This window comes from Cyclopterus lumpus, chromosome 21, assembly GCF_009769545.1.
Source record: "Cyclopterus lumpus isolate fCycLum1 chromosome 21, fCycLum1.pri, whole genome shotgun sequence".
NCBI classification, from domain to species: domain Eukaryota; kingdom Metazoa; phylum Chordata; class Actinopteri; order Perciformes; family Cyclopteridae; genus Cyclopterus; species Cyclopterus lumpus.
In genome coordinates, this window is record NC_046986.1 from 20,288,187 (window position 1) to 20,303,587 (window position 15,401).

At 41.6% G+C, this 15,401-nt stretch overlaps 1 protein-coding gene across 6 annotated transcripts in view; it reads left to right on the forward strand.

Annotated features, from left to right (window-relative positions):
- Nucleotides 1–997: 997 nt before the first annotated feature.
- ube2f (ubiquitin-conjugating enzyme E2F (putative)) overlaps nt 998–15,401 on the forward strand; it is a 30,769-nt gene continuing 16,365 nt past the window's right edge. For 4 of the 6 annotated variants that reach the window (XM_034561044.1, XM_034561045.1, XM_034561046.1 and 1 more), the window contains exons 1-7: nt 1,022–1,239; nt 3,358–3,531; nt 4,615–4,644; nt 5,841–5,906; nt 11,128–11,195; nt 13,135–13,205; nt 13,506–13,563. In XM_034561044.1, the coding sequence (XP_034416935.1) occupies nt 3,417–3,531; nt 4,615–4,644; nt 5,841–5,906; nt 11,128–11,195; nt 13,135–13,205; nt 13,506–13,563 (408 nt within the window). In that variant the 5' untranslated portion in view covers nt 1,022–1,239; nt 3,358–3,416. Of the gene's footprint in view, nt 1,240–3,357; nt 3,532–4,613; nt 4,645–5,840; nt 5,907–7,732; nt 7,805–7,885; nt 7,976–8,076; nt 8,151–11,127; nt 11,196–13,134; nt 13,206–13,505; nt 13,564–15,401 lie in introns of those variants that run through there. The other 2 variants (XM_034561048.1, XM_034561049.1) reach the window with 2 other exon arrangements.

Genomic DNA, 15,401 nt, shown 5'->3' on the forward strand with positions numbered 1-15,401 from the left:
GCAATTGTTTCAGTACTCAGCTGATAAAGTGTTCTTTGGCAGTTTTCTTCCATTTTATTACAACTCTACAACATAGTAATATCACTCCCATGAATAAATACAGATGTATGCTTTGTCCTCAGTCTGCACCATTGAATAACAAAAGCACACCATGCTTGAGGGGTGAGTTTGGTCCTAACTGTGGTACAAGCATCGCAGAAAGCCTGATGGCCAACACATGTCTAAACAGATTCAGATGAAATACAATATAATCATCTGCTCCAAGATTAATAGACTCCTCTCTTTAAAAAAGCTTCATCCAACCAGGCAGGTCAGTCAAGAGCATGTTCTTGTTTACAGTGACAGCCCTCATGCCCCTGGAACAACTGGGTGATCACAGCTTTGTCCAAATACTTTAGGGTGAACTGGGTTTGCTCCAAAGCGAATGAGCTGTTCTGTCAAACAGTGACAGTTTCCATTTTGCAAATGCTGCTCTCTTCAAGGCATGGGTACTATATGTGTCTCTATATGATTTATGTTTTTGTGCTGTATTAATGGGAATTTTAGAAGATGTCATCCAACAGATCAATTTGGGGGTGATTAACATAGCAAAAGTACACGAATAAACACATAAATAATATCCAATAGGAAACAAAATGAATATAAAGTATAAAAAAAGCTGCTAGCCGGATTCCTCATCTGGAACCATTGCGGTTGGGCAGAATATAACACTCACAAATAATAGGACAATTATAATATAAATACTGCTCCTTATTCCGCAAATGTTTTCTCTCATCTCTTTTACTTATAGAGAGCTAATTTAAAACTTTGGTTTAAAAAAAAACACTTGGCTTTATAAACTAATGAACAGGTTTGTCAAGCGTATTAATAAGAAATGAATACCATAAATATTTATATTGTGACAGTAAAACATATCCACTCATTACGCAGATTTGGCGACTGTTTTTTCATTGTAATGCCTCCCACAGGAACTGTTAGTCTGGCGCCGTATCTACACGGACAACAATAACAGACGGAACGCACTGCGCTTCCGTTGCCCATGACACCGGAGCGAAGTTCTGACAGATGATTCTCCAATCAGTTTATATCCACTCCGAGCCCCCGAAATAATCACTTTAGAAGTTATTTACAGTCCGACGCGCCTCCCATAACCTCCGGCTGGGGTTTGCAGACAGCGCGTTGAACAGAGGAGGGCGGCTGATTATGGTGTAGCACGGAGCGCGAGCTCTGAGAAAGCAGGTAAAAAAAAGGCAACACACAAGCTAACACTGGCTAGCAGAGGTCCTCCATTAATAACTCTTGTGCGCCTCCACTAACTAAAACGAGTGACATTTCTTCGGGCCCCCGGCGACGTGCGCGAGGGACGAGCGCGAGCCGAGTCTGGTTTTAAGCACCGACGTTGCGTCTAGCTAGCTGTGATTTAGCGGCGTTAGCGGCTCGTCGTCATCGCTGGTTAACGAGCTAAAAGTACAGCGACGAGGCAGTAATGTAACTGAAAGTACTCACGTTACATTTGCGTTACTCTTGACTCCAGTATAAAAGGTTGTTATCTTGAGGGATACGCACTTCCTTGTGTTTTCATGCCAAGTCAGCTGGACTGGTTTTAGTTCCTAACATTAAAGACAGGCTACACCCTTTTTAAAAAACTTACTACATATTCTATATATATATATATAGTTAAGAGGTTACATGTATTCGAGCAGTGCATGTGTGTGTTTATCTACTGGCTAGTTGTGTTTTGTTTTTTTCTTCTCTGACAACTGTTCTCCGCATAATGCTGCATGACTCCATTCCGTCACAAGGAATCTCCCCTCCCCCCGCAGCTAATTTTTGTATTGCTTATTTATGATACTTGTTTGCACTTTGCCCTATGTTGCTGTAATCCTGCAAGTGTACCCACTGCGGGACTAATACAGGATTCTCTTATCTTATCCAGGTAGCGCGTGTCAGTGCAGTGACTGACAGCTGAGGCAGGTGGACTCAGTGACACGCATGTTATGGGTCGCACTGTCACCTCGCCCTCTGCTGCTGTTGCTGCCCAAATGAGCTCACCCAGACTGGACTAGAGAGGTTAAAAGTCCTCTGCACCACCTGCAGGGTTGTACTTCTAGTAAAAGAGTAGCGGTGGGCTTCAGCAGTTAACACTAAGCCAGTTTTCCTAACCCATGCAAAACATTACCTCTTAGTTTGTAACATAAAATTGAGTAATTACATTTTTAGAGAATTATTTTGAATACATGAACTCCATTTTTGATGGGATTAAGCTGTCGTTTCTTGATTTGAAATGTGTTAATCCGTTATGGATATTGTTAATTTCAAGTGCATATGCATAAGAATAGAAACACTTCCAGGAAATCAGTAAACGACGGTAAAGGCAGAGGCCCACTCGGGCGCTGCAATGCGTCAACAGTTACAGGAAGACGTGTTTACAGAGTAAACGCTTTAATCTCTGAGTTTAATGCCGTCGTGCCGTAGATACCGGCTGCCTGCTAAAGTTGGCAGAAGCATGAGGTTGAAGTACTCTTTTGGCTTCCTGTTCCTTATCTGCTCCAGTGAGTTTGTTAAATCTCGTTCAGCAAAACAAAATGGCACTAAGACCATCATCGTTTTCTTATAAACTTCTGAGTTCCACGCAAACCACAGCAGTTCAGCAGAGGAGCAGATGGCCAGAATTCAACTCCTTTAGTTCATACATTTCATTTCTCGTAGTGAGTAGGTATTGTTGTGATATGATGAAGAGCTCGAGAGATTTCGTTTTTTAATTCCATCAGTTTTGTGCATTCTCAAGTAACAAGACGCAACACTTGTGCTTGGACAACTTGTGGCCCCTCATATCTTTCCAAAACAGAGAACCATAACTTGGTTCCTCTAATCAATGTCAAGTACTCCATTCTTCCACCGGAATTGAATGGTGTCATAGTTTTTAGTGGAAGTATAAACCTCGTAGTATCAATAACATGATGTGAAAAGATCTCAAGACCTATCTTTTCTGAGCTGAACTGAGCTTTGGCCTGGGATATAATGTACGTTGAAAGGCCCTTCTCTTTAGTGTTGTTTTTTTCCCACCTATCCAGCCTTTTTATTATATATATATATATATATATATATATCATTGTGGGCTGGGGGGTGGAGCTTATTCCAACTCATTGTGCTAGCTGAGAGTGCATGACCAGCGAGCAATTTTAAAGTTGCCAGTTCATTTCGCTGCGCTTCTTTTGGTCTGTGAGAGGACACCCAATGCAAATTTTTCATTTATTTTTTAATATATATATATATACACACTTTTTCTTTTTTCCCACCTCTATTCTATATTAACTTGTTCTTTATTTGTTTGTGTGATTGACCTTTTTTGAGCAGCGCGGGGGGTGGAGGGGTGCGGTGCCGGGCAGACTGAGGCGGACCACAGCAGCGCAGCCATGCTTACGTTGGCCAGTAAGCTGAAGAGAGACGATGGGGGAAAGACGGTCCGCGCCTCCGGAGCCTCCGACTCCACCCACAGGATCTCCATCAGGGACCGCCTCCTTACCAAAGGTACCCGAGTCGTCGTCCATTGCTTTGTCAGCTCACCTCACTTTCTTTTACACGGACACATAACACGCTAAATATTGAAAGGCAGACCCTGTATGCCCCCCCACAAAGAGGTTTCTTGATTGTTTTCTGGTTTACTTCAATACAGAAATATGAACACATCCTCTTCCTTCATGGGAGTTTGGGCTTTGTCCTTCTTTTTCTGTTTCTCGCTGTCCTCTTGATTCCCCTTCTTTCTCTCTGAACATATTTCTGCCTCTTGCTCCTTGGGTTTTATTTATAGGCTTGCTGCCTTGAGCTGCAGCTTCCAGGCACCTGCCTCCTCTCCTCCCTTAAATTTCAAACGCTTGTTCTTGTCCATCTAATTTTTTTTTCATCACGTTTGTCTCCAACCACCATTTTTACCATTATGTATTCACCTTTCTGGGTTCTCGCCTGTCTTCGCTTTGGTCCATACATACTTAAAGGCATTATTGTACCCAATCACATCACTATGACCAGATGAATGACGGCTATGGAGAAGAGTAGATTCAACGGTGTTTTTTGTCCAATGCGAGTCCAATATCATATACAGTTCTCTATAAAAGTGGGTCAATGTAATCTCACAAGCACCCGTCATATGCTCCAGTACGATGTCCGAGTGACTTGCTCTTCTGTCTTGTTTAGCTTAACTTTGTAAAAGAAAATATAGCAAATAGATAGATGCATATATCATATCATATGTCATTGTTATTTATTGTTAAAATAATAAATCATACTCCGGGAACATTAGTGTAAAGCATTAAAAAAGAAAAAAGTGCAACCGGACTTGACCCAGAGGCTACACCAGCTGACCAACCCGCCATTCTTCACTTGTCATTTTCTTCATCTCTCATCTTTTTTTTTTTTTTTCTTCTTTCTTTTTTTTTCATCCTCCCTTGTGTGACCGGTCGATGACTGTTTTTCCTCTGCAGCATTGGGTTGTGTCATGCATTTACAACTTTCATGTGAGACATTATGCTTTCCTGACTGACATTTCTTTAACAAAAACAAAAGTGTGTGTGTGTTCTCCCTTATTCATGATTCATTTTCTTCTTCTCTCAATAGAAGTTGCAGAACTTGAAGCCAATCTCCCTAGTGAGTATGCTTTCCACTTCCATACACACCGGCCTCCGTTTTGTCTGACTCCCTCTGACTTTGCATTCCTCCCCGTGTTTGTTCAGCGGCCTCACATCTCAAATATTGTCCTCCCGGTTCTTACATTTTTCTCAATTCAGGAAAGAAAAACATTCTTTAATTTCTAATATTGAGTCATTAATGAGGATTAAGGTGGCTTGATGTATTGTTTCAGACTTGCTGAATCATTCTTAATAAATGTTGTGTTTTGGAACAATTCTACAAATGTTTTAGAGGAAGCGTGAAGACAAAACCAACCACATAGATGCACTTCATTTTCTGACAATTTAGCTGTAGGTTATTTTCTCACAATACTTTAAACTTCATTGCAGTAGCATAAAGCTATTCAGCTGGAGTAGGATACATTTTTCGTCTTGAATGTACTGCCAATGATTGAATAGGTCTGATGCTGTTTTGAAATCCAAAGTATTTATTTCTTCTTCCACGTGAACGTTGTTGCTGTGTCAAGCTGGAAATGAGCCACGTGCTTGTGTGTATAAAGAAATGCAAAAACAAATTAGACGGGTTTCATGCCTATTATACCGTCTGGCCTCAGGGTCTATTTGTTCAGACAGATTCTAACCCCCTACTGTTTAGTTCTGGCTTTCATTTGAACATTTTAAATGTACAGTATCTTTATTTCTCAGTTATCTGGTCATTGTCATGCATCAGTGCAGGAGATGGGAGGAGAGAAGCTGCTTTACAGATCGTCTGCTCTGCCCAACTAAAACGCAGATTCACTTCATTCAGTGTTTCCTGTATACACATTACAGTCGTTGCCACTAACAATATGTTTAATATTACACAGTATTTTACACGGATTAAAACCCAAAAGGTTATTCAGTGAAAGGAGCTGATGTGATGTAAAGTTTGTAAACTTTTACACGTGAACATGGTTTAAAAAAAAGAAAGAAAAAGAAGCTCTCCCATCTTGGCCACAGTACACATCCTTGAACACCAGGGGGAAATGTGGTGCCACAGCGGTAAATCCTGCAGTCTGTGTGGACAGTGTGAACATACTGTGTGTGGCTCAATACAATATATCATTGATGTTAATGCCCCTCTGACACAAAGGCAAGCAATCAAAACTAATAGGTTTTTACCTTTGACTCTAAGAACTAATAATACCCCCCCCCCCCCCATTTGTTCTTGTCCAGGTACGTGCAAAGTCAGTTTCCCAGATGAGGACAAGCTGCATCATTTTCAGCTGGCAGTGTCTCCTGGTAAGAGAACAATTACCTGTCTGTCCTCCTTTTTTTTTTATCTGCTTTAATCATTTCACAGCTGCTCTGATGATGGGATACAGCAGTGTGGTTGGTTGCTCATTCTATTGGTGGATGCTGAATTTACTGTTGTTTTAGAAGTAAAAGGCAAGCACCGATCAAATTTGCTTGTGTAAAGTTTGAGATTCAACCAACCCCCATAAAACAAAGTGCAGGATGCAAATGGGTAAAAACAAACACTGTGTATTATGAGAGGGCAAATCGACTGCACGTCATGAATAATGACTAATAACAGGCAGAGACACGACTGGTGACCGGTGCGAACGCCGGGGAGTCACTGTCTGGACTTAATAACCTGACAAAGCACACGGAGCACAGCAGTTTGTCCTGTGTGGTTTCAGAGACATGGAAACTGAATTTTGTCAAAGGTCTTTTCATCTGGTTGCCACTTACTTTTGTTTCAAGACAGCTGATGGAAGTCACTGCATCCATTTTTTTGCCAACTAAGATGTTATAATATCTGGATGTTTTAGGAAGTGGTAAATTCATTCAATGCTTCCAAGTTGTGTGTGTGTGTGTGTGTGCGTGTATGTGTGTATGGAGTGTGTGTCATCTGTCTCCCTGCCCCCTGAATGGGCTCGGCGTCGCCAGCTTAGTTTTCCACAAAGGACTTTGTCAGCAAAATCTGCAGAGAAAAGCAAAGTTCAGCAATTAGAGACACACTTTTGGTGTCATAGTCTTGAAGGGGAGTTGATAAGGAGATTGAGTTCTCAGAGAAAGTCTTGCTCAATTATTCAGGACCTCTGTCTCTGCTGACGCCACCCGTCACTTCCTTTCACTTTTTTTTTTTTTTTTTTTTTGGTTCTCTTCCTCTTTCCTGCGCTATCTTTTTACCCCTCCATTACATCTGGTGTTTTAACACATAGCCCTCAGTTTTTCATCTTTCTACTCCAGCCAGAGGACCATGCTACTCTGGAGTCGGACCGAATACAGTACATTAAGGAAACAAGCATGTAAACAGAACTAGGCCACTGTAAAGTATTAACACTAATCCGTGAACTACATTTTCTAAATATCTTTTACAGGAAAAATATATATAAAAGTAGCGGAAGTTTATTAAGGGAAAAAAAGGAACACCTCGAGCCATCTCTGAGCATCTCTGTAGTGGATGCGATGTGCAAGGTGTCTTCAGCATTATACACACCGAAGCATTCATTTGCACTGTGGGGAAGTGGTCAGGAAAATGCAAAACGGGAACTCGCCTCAGGATGCAGGTTGTCAAATATCTCTTCCATCCAAACCAATGTAAGGTAAAATCATCTCGACTCGTGGGGAGAATTTATAGCTCCAGGCTCCTGTAAGTGCTTCCGTCCTGTCCTTTTTCTTTACTCTTCTTGTTTTCCTCCCTTTGTGTTATTTACGTTTCTCACGAGAGCTGCAGTTCCTCCGTTTGCTTTGGATGAACAGTAAAATCATGAATCAGGTAATGCTGTAATTTAAGCGTTAGATTGTTGGTTACCCAACAAATAATAAAAAAAATGCGTCGCAATTATTTCAGCCACAAAACACATTGCATTGCTTCTCATAAATGTGTAAAAACAAAAGACTTGCATGCCTAGTTTTTTGGTAATTGAGATTTTTTGCTGACACACAATTCTCATTCAGTGGTTTTACTTGAGCAAAGTATTTGGTCAAAATGTTTTTCTACCAATATGAACCTATTGAACCATTATGAACCTTCAAATAACAAAAAAGGAAAAAAAATCAGTGATGTTTTCTGAACTTCAGTCACTCCACTTCGGTTCCTTTTCTTTCCCATGCAACAGCTCTGTGTCGCGACCTCGTTGCTTTGGACCCCTGTGTCTCTGAGGAATGGGGACAGCAGCAACACTCCAGGGGTGAACCCATTCTCACATGTCATTGTTTGGATTATTATACAATAATTAGAAAGAAAAATGACCTTGTCTTTGTGTGTTCAGACATGTACTTTCTTCCTGCTCGATTTGCATACGGATAATTGGCGTGTTGTTGTGCACATTCCTGCAGACAGAGAGCGGCCATGTTTAAGGGTGAGCAAGAGGTCGTATTGTGTGTTGAAGAAAGTACATAATAACTCAAAAAGACTATAGTTTAGAGTCAAGTTCTTACACACACTTCTCTCTCTGGATAGAGATGATGGCGTTTCTCGTGGCGCTACTTTGTGCGTTGTTTGTGTGGGACTTGGGAGCAAGCGATCGTACCCGGGTGAGTACATCAATCAGCATGTACTGCCTGTCGGAAATTGCTAATGCAGGTACTTGTTTCATGGCAATCCGTACAAACCCCGACGCAGTTGGCACAGGACACCTTTCAAGGAGTATGCTCAGAGACCTACCCCGCCTCCAAAGCCCGGACTTTGGATATGAAATGTCAAAGGAATTGCCATGTATTTGTAATTGCTTTACAACCTGTGTACAGATTGTAAAGTACTCTGAGGCAAATTTGTGATTTACAAAATAAACTGAATTGAATAATATATATAACATCAACATTTAAGATGTATGTATCTATCTATCTATCTATCTATCTATCTATCTATCTATCTAGATAGATAGATACATATATATGTATATACAGTATCTATCTCTCTCTCTCTATATATATATATATTTACAGTGTATATATATATATATCTGACCAAGAGAACCAATCAAGCAAACACATTTTCAATCTTCTGTTAAAGCAACAGTTGTTAATCTCTGGATAAAATAAACCAAAAGTTCCTCTGCCTCCTCTTTGTGCTCCTAATGGCATTTGCAAGATTCCTCCGCCCCCAAAGAAAAAACGACAATTCAGAGCTGGGGGGTCTCTTATCAAAGCGTTCAATCCCTGCTAACGAAGCCCCCCTGAACTTTAAGCAAACTGTGAAGCTCGGCGGGCGGCGCTGATCAAACATTCTGTCCCCTGCGTTGGCCGTTTCTCGCCTCAAATGTTTCCGGTAACATGTTTTTAGTGTCCCTTTTAGCAGTAAAATGCTCTTTCAGATGAGCTGTCAATCTCTCTTGTGCTCGGGGGGGGGGGGGGGATCTCAATCATGCCAATTAATAGGGTATTTGTTTGCTAATTTCCTCCTCACAGGAGATTTTCTTCGATGCAGTTATGAAGTCAAAGTTGTTGATCTGGACAAGGGCTGCGTCTCCATTTGAGCGAAAGGGTGTTTACCCGGACGGCTTTAAAGGGTTGATTGCGGCCCGCTGTCCATTTGACCCTGGTGGGGTTTGTTGTGGTGTGAAAGCAATTTTAACATTCATTTAAAAATGCTCAGCAGCTATAAAATCCATCTGCTGAACATGGAAACAGTCAGGGACGCAACCTAAATGCTACACAGTGTTCCTTTTACCAACTAAGTTGCATCTTTCCGTTCAAACTTTTGGGCTCACGAACGAATTATGTCTCAAATCTATTTTCCCTCAAGACTCTGAGTTCAGTTGTTTGAAGATGTGTGCGTGTCAGTGTGTGTACAGCTTGCAGGCCCAGTGTTGTCTTGTGACAGAAAAGACTGATTGTTCCAGCGTACAGAGGACACTCATGAATTATTGATGACCTCTGACTGCCGCTGTTAGTCAGTGGATGCTCTCCTTTCAGTTTGTTGCTTTTCTTTCTATTTTGTAACTTTCTTTTGTCCCTTTTCTGTTTTTCCTCTATCCGCCCATCGCTCGGTTTTCGACGTGTCGCTGTTTCCTTCTTTATCCTCTTTTCTACTTGAAAGTTTGTTCAAGCTGTATCTCTGCTTCTCACAGTGTTGTTCTCCCTCTTCTCATTCATAAAACAGGGAAGACTGTTTGTGCGGTCTAATTAAATTGGACCCCCGTCTTTGTTGCAGCAAATGGAATCTGAGTGAGGTTTAGATAGCCCTTTGACAACGGCCTTATCTCAAGTTGCCCAGTGTTTGAGTACGGGGTGTGTGTGTGTGTGTGTGTGTGTGTGTGTGTGTGTGTGTGTGTGGGGGGGGGGGGGGGGGGGGGGGGAGTGAGAGCTGCTTGCCTTTTATGCCGATATTTAATTGAAACCTTTTGCTCTGAAACACAGTTGTAAGTGGTATTGACGCCGTGTCAGAGCGGCATTGAAAGAACTTAGGTGTACATCAATCTTCTTCTTCTTCTTCTGTGGCCCTTTCATGTCTGACCAAGTGGCCCCGTATGGTCACAGAACCTTCAACTAATTAGAGTCACCTCAGTCTTCTAAACAGATCCTATGTCCTCAACGAGCCTGTAATTGGCATTGATTGGACAGAGGGAGACGGGTAGATAAACTGGTCAAACAAATGCCACAGCAATCGATGAAGGAATATAAAAATGTGCGATGCGCGTACATGAGCGATCGCACAATTGTCCGCGTCCAATCAGTGTAGGATATTAGGTGTGTTTGCGCGGAAATATCGTCGGCCCTTGCCAGATGGAAATGGAGGATTAAGCCAGTGTTGCGCCTGACCTACACGTCCCCTCATTTACTTTCCTGTCTCAGTCATTGATCTCGGTGGAGCTGGTCGATCTCTGCTGGTCAGACGCAGCCGCCATTTCAGTGAGACCACTACTGTGGCACGGGAGGGCTCCCGGCTTTGGGCAAATCAAATGCTGAATCGATTCCTCTGTGACTTTATTCTAAAACTAATCTTTCAATTGTAGAGATGGATTGTTATTATTAAAACTGGACTTCAAGGAATCGTTTGTCATCTGCTCACCGGTACTTTTTAGCAGCACAGCAGCACGGCCCCTTCTGCGTAGGCTTCATTATTATACCCAAACCCGTTCATACTATCTGCGTTTTACTTCTCATTCAAGAAAATATGGTAATTCGCCATTAAAAGATGCATTTCTGGGCTGTCCTCATTGCCGGAAGAACGTGTGTTCACTAAACTGCAGTGTTTTTTAACGAGTGGGAAACATGAACATTTAGTGAAAATGACCATCGACTCATCTGCTCATTTGGCTTTTCATATATTCTGTTTAGGTCTTTGTGTTAAAGATGATGACTTAAAGGTTTTTTTAATCATGTTTCTTTTTTACTGCGTGATACATAATCCAAAAAGTCTGTGTAAACCCTGTTTACCCGTGTATGACAACAACTGAAGGGTCTCTCTACAGGAATTCATGAATGGGTGTGTCATCAAACCTGTAATGTAATGTGTATCGATGATTGAAAACCCTTGACCGCTTGTCTTTCTTCCTCTTTCTTCTTCCAGATGAGGGTTACTACCACAGTGGAAGGTTTCAGTTTGAAATAGACGTCCCCGAAGCCTATAACATGGTGGTGAGTGGTCCAGTGATTTCTCACAGTTTGGTCTGCCCGTGTGTTTGTATGTATGCAGACATGCCCACCTGCGTATTTGTGTCATCAGCATCAGTCGGTAGCTTCCTGTTTTGGCCGGTCAAAAATATCGTGCACGAAGCAGTCTCTGGGAGGAAGTAGTGGTTCCTTCAAATCACGAACCAAAAAATATGTGCAAAATCCCATTTCCTTTCATTGAGGTTCATATAGGAATGTCAGAGTACCGAGCAGTAGATTCTTTTCTATTGTCTGCGTGGAAGCTCTGCAGACTATACTGCGTCAATTTTCAACCTGACAGGTTGAACTTACTGTTCACCTTTTTGCTTCATCTGTTGGTTGGTTCTTGCAACACAGGCTTAACTCCCATGTGTGTGTGTGTGTGTGTGTGTGTGTGCATCTATCTTTTGATAGTCTCTATGTATCCCTTAACATGTAAGTATTCTTTGTATCTTTGTCTTTTATCAGACACACACACACACACACACACACACACACACACTCCTCTACATTGAGACACCTGTTGCAGTTTTATGACGCCTGCCACAGAATGATAAGTAGTACGCAAAGGTTAATCGATTTATGAAGTAAGGCCTAGTGGCGTTCAAGTTTGCACCTGTGGGAGGAGCATCCCTCATCAGTAGGCCTATTACCTCTTATTGAAATCATGTTGGATCCATAATGCGGTTAAAATGCACAGACATGTGGAAGGCTTGCCGGAATGAGTCCTAAATCCTGGAAATGAGTCAGCGTATTTTTTGATCAGTCAACAAAGGCAGTGAAATCTTACCCGTAGCTCCCCTCATAACGGTCCATTTAGTCTCTGAACAGCATTTCATTGATCTTTTTCATCTACAGGGTTAGACATGTGGTGTAATTGGGTTTATATCCATCTAGTTAACCATAAACAATGTTGGAGTTTCTTTTGGGATGACGATGTTGTCCGAAAATACGTTAAGAGCAGGGTATTACTGCAGCAGGGTCTCAAACAAGTTGAGTTGAAGGTTGAGTATTTAGTGCGAACACCAGGAAAATACTATGTTGCAGTAAAGAGGCATTGTTGTTGTTTGCCTTCCTTGATCTGAAAAAGGTTTAAAGCCCCCAAAACACAGTGGGACATGGACCATATGCAGACTTGTAAGGCACAGAAGCGTCCATGTTGACCAACAACAGTGAACACACCATCTGTGGACACTGGCCTTTTGAAGGCGGATTTATTTAAATGTTCACGACTTAAGAATCTCACAGAAATTGAGAACAAATACTGTGGTGTCTTTAATTTATTTATTTCATGGCCTTGTTGCCTCATCTCGGCCATATGTCTATTTGTGTGGGGCCCATTCCTGAACAGAAATAAGATTTGATTGAAATGCTTTGAATCGCATTAGCACATGATTAAAAAATACCGCTGAATTGAAAAGAAAAAAAACCCTTGGAGAGTCGTCAAGGCTCTTTTCTTCGGTCTGCTGTTTGGAGAACGGCCACTCTTACCTTCAAGATGAATCAGTTTTAATATCAAATTAGCTCACATAACTCAAAATCATTGAAGTGGTAATTATATAACTGTTATAGTCAAAGGAAAAAAATATTTATACATCACTACAAAAGCCTTACATAATAATGAAAATGTGTACTTGACATTATGCTCTGATTTTAAACTGGCCACGAGGAGCTGAGGCCAAACGCTCTGGTAGTAAAGTGCGTCCATACGCCAATGCCTCTTTACTTCAGTGTGGTAATGTCCTATTGTTCACACTCAACCCACAACCTTCAATTCAACTTGTTTTCTCTATTATACCGACAGCAATGACTTGTTTCACGTAAATATTCTCCGACTGTTGAATATTAAAAGTGTGTTTAAAATTACATGAAATCGTTAAAGTAAATACAAATGTATCTTCCCTTTTTCTTGCTAATTTTTCAGCCTCCTAAAGTGAGATGTCTGACCAGAATATGGCATCCTAACATCACAGAGACTGGAGAGATCTGCTTGAGGTAACGCTTCCTCCACATTCCTGAAAGTCATGTTTCATTGGATGTTACATTATTGATCTTCCTGCTAAGAAATGGATGTAACCCGCCAATAAAATGGTGTTCCCTGAGCTAGACATCCATTCTCACCCACACACAGCTTTGTCAGATCTTCTTTGTCCAGCGGTCTCCGAGTTTGTAACCTTTTGCAACACCTTTGACGTTGCTTGAGGGCAACAGCGTACAACGACAAGCTGCCACAAAGTCACTTTGATAACATGCAAGTATTGTTAATTGTTTTTCTTTCTTTAAACTGTATTTCAGCTTATTGCGGGAACACTCTATTGATGGCACAGGCTGGGCCCCTACTAGAACTTTAAAGGTAAACACATTTCATTTATTCGAGAGAATGTGCTTTATTAAAGAAAAGGCCATAGGAACCCATCGGCTATCGGTCTGGCCACACATAAGCCTCTGGGGGCGAGGGGCGATGCTTCTAGGGTTCTCCGGCGTGGCCAGTGGATATCCGGGTCATTACTTCCTCTTCCTTGCGCCGCTCATTGTAAACAGTCCAATTGACAACTTGAAATGCTAATTAATTGTTCGGATTGTTTCAAAAGTAGCCAGTTTCCGAGTTGATTTCAAACCAACAATAAGCAAAGTCGTCGTCACACGATAGGCGTATGGTCAATACTACTCGGACTACAAACGGTGACCAGAATGCATCCGATGCCAAGATCTTGTCCTGCTGACTACAGATCCTGCATATGGCGTGTGAAGTGGAGCATGTAGCATGCACTCTTCCTAGGAGCTTGGGTTAACCCCAAAGTTAGCAGCAGCTCTGACTCTGATACAGGTGGACCAGCCCTATTCTCCTTTAGGGACACGCTTTTTTTATTTGTTATATTTCTTTTAGCTGTTAAACTAATGGCATGGTTTGTGAAAACACACAATGTTAAATGTTATAATGTCAGCCACAGCATCATGTTGTATATCTAATTTGTTGCAGTCAGAAAGTGAGTCGCATCTGGTAAAAATAAAACGTGTTTTAAATAGTTATTGTAAGAACTGTAGTATTATTATTATTAAGTACTCATATCGGTAAGTGACCAAATGTAAGTACAAAAATAAGTGATATTGGTGCATCCCTAGATTAAAGGAAGAAAGCGTATGCTATCAATATTCAAGAATTGACAAAGTATCTTTCATTACAACGACCTTGTGGAAGTGAGTGTAGTTATAAGGTGAAGCTCTACCGTCCATGTTTAATTTCGACTTAAGCGTTCTGATCCAATCTACGCCTGCCTGTGCTTCACTGCGGGGAGGCAAAGCGCGATCAACATTCCTCTGTCACTGCACCTGGGTGCGATCTGTAATTATGAACTATGTCAACGCATGCATACCGTGTGCAGTTGCCTTTTTAGAAGTGGAGGGACGTGGGTTTGGCTGGGCCCTTTCATCTGGCAGAAGCCCACGTCGCATAAGAATCCGTCATGTCAGGCTACAAGTGATGCGTTTCGTGTCATGTTTGAGTCCGGAAACCCAGCACACCGACCGATGGAGCTGTTTCCATTGAAAGAAGAGCCAAGAATGTCGCTGAAGGCTCTTTTCACTAATGAAGAGGTTTTCGCTCTCTCTCCCGGCTGGCTTCGATTGACCTATGGTTCATCCAATCACCGGTCAAGGCCTGACACTTTTTGAGAGTGCTCTCTACCTATTTATTTTTTACGGTTTTAAGTGTTTGTCTCAATCCAGGTTAGCCCTCTCCTGTGGCCTTGTTTCCGGTGTTGTCGGCCAAAGTGAGCTCTTCTTTCTCTGCATCAGGGAGGACGAACATATTCTGTGTAATTTAAAAACCGTCAGGCTAAATTGGAGCTATTGTAATGGCATCGTGACGGGCTCAGTGTCCCCACATTATGTTGCACTCTGCGTAATATCAATTGCATGATACACAAAGGAGAAATGGCCATGGAAGTATAGCTCAAAATCTAATATATTTTTGTCGTAGCCATTTATTTTTCCATGAAGTAAAATCAGGCTCCAATGTGGCAGCATTCTGTCTGTGGTCAGATCCAATGTTCACTTTAATGGTGCAACTGGAACCTTCATGGCATGTCTTCAATTTCTTTCACCACATACTTCACCAATCATAATAATTTGCCAACAAAAAACTGACCTTCACTCTTATGTTAACAGAACATAACTAAAACGTGAAATAGT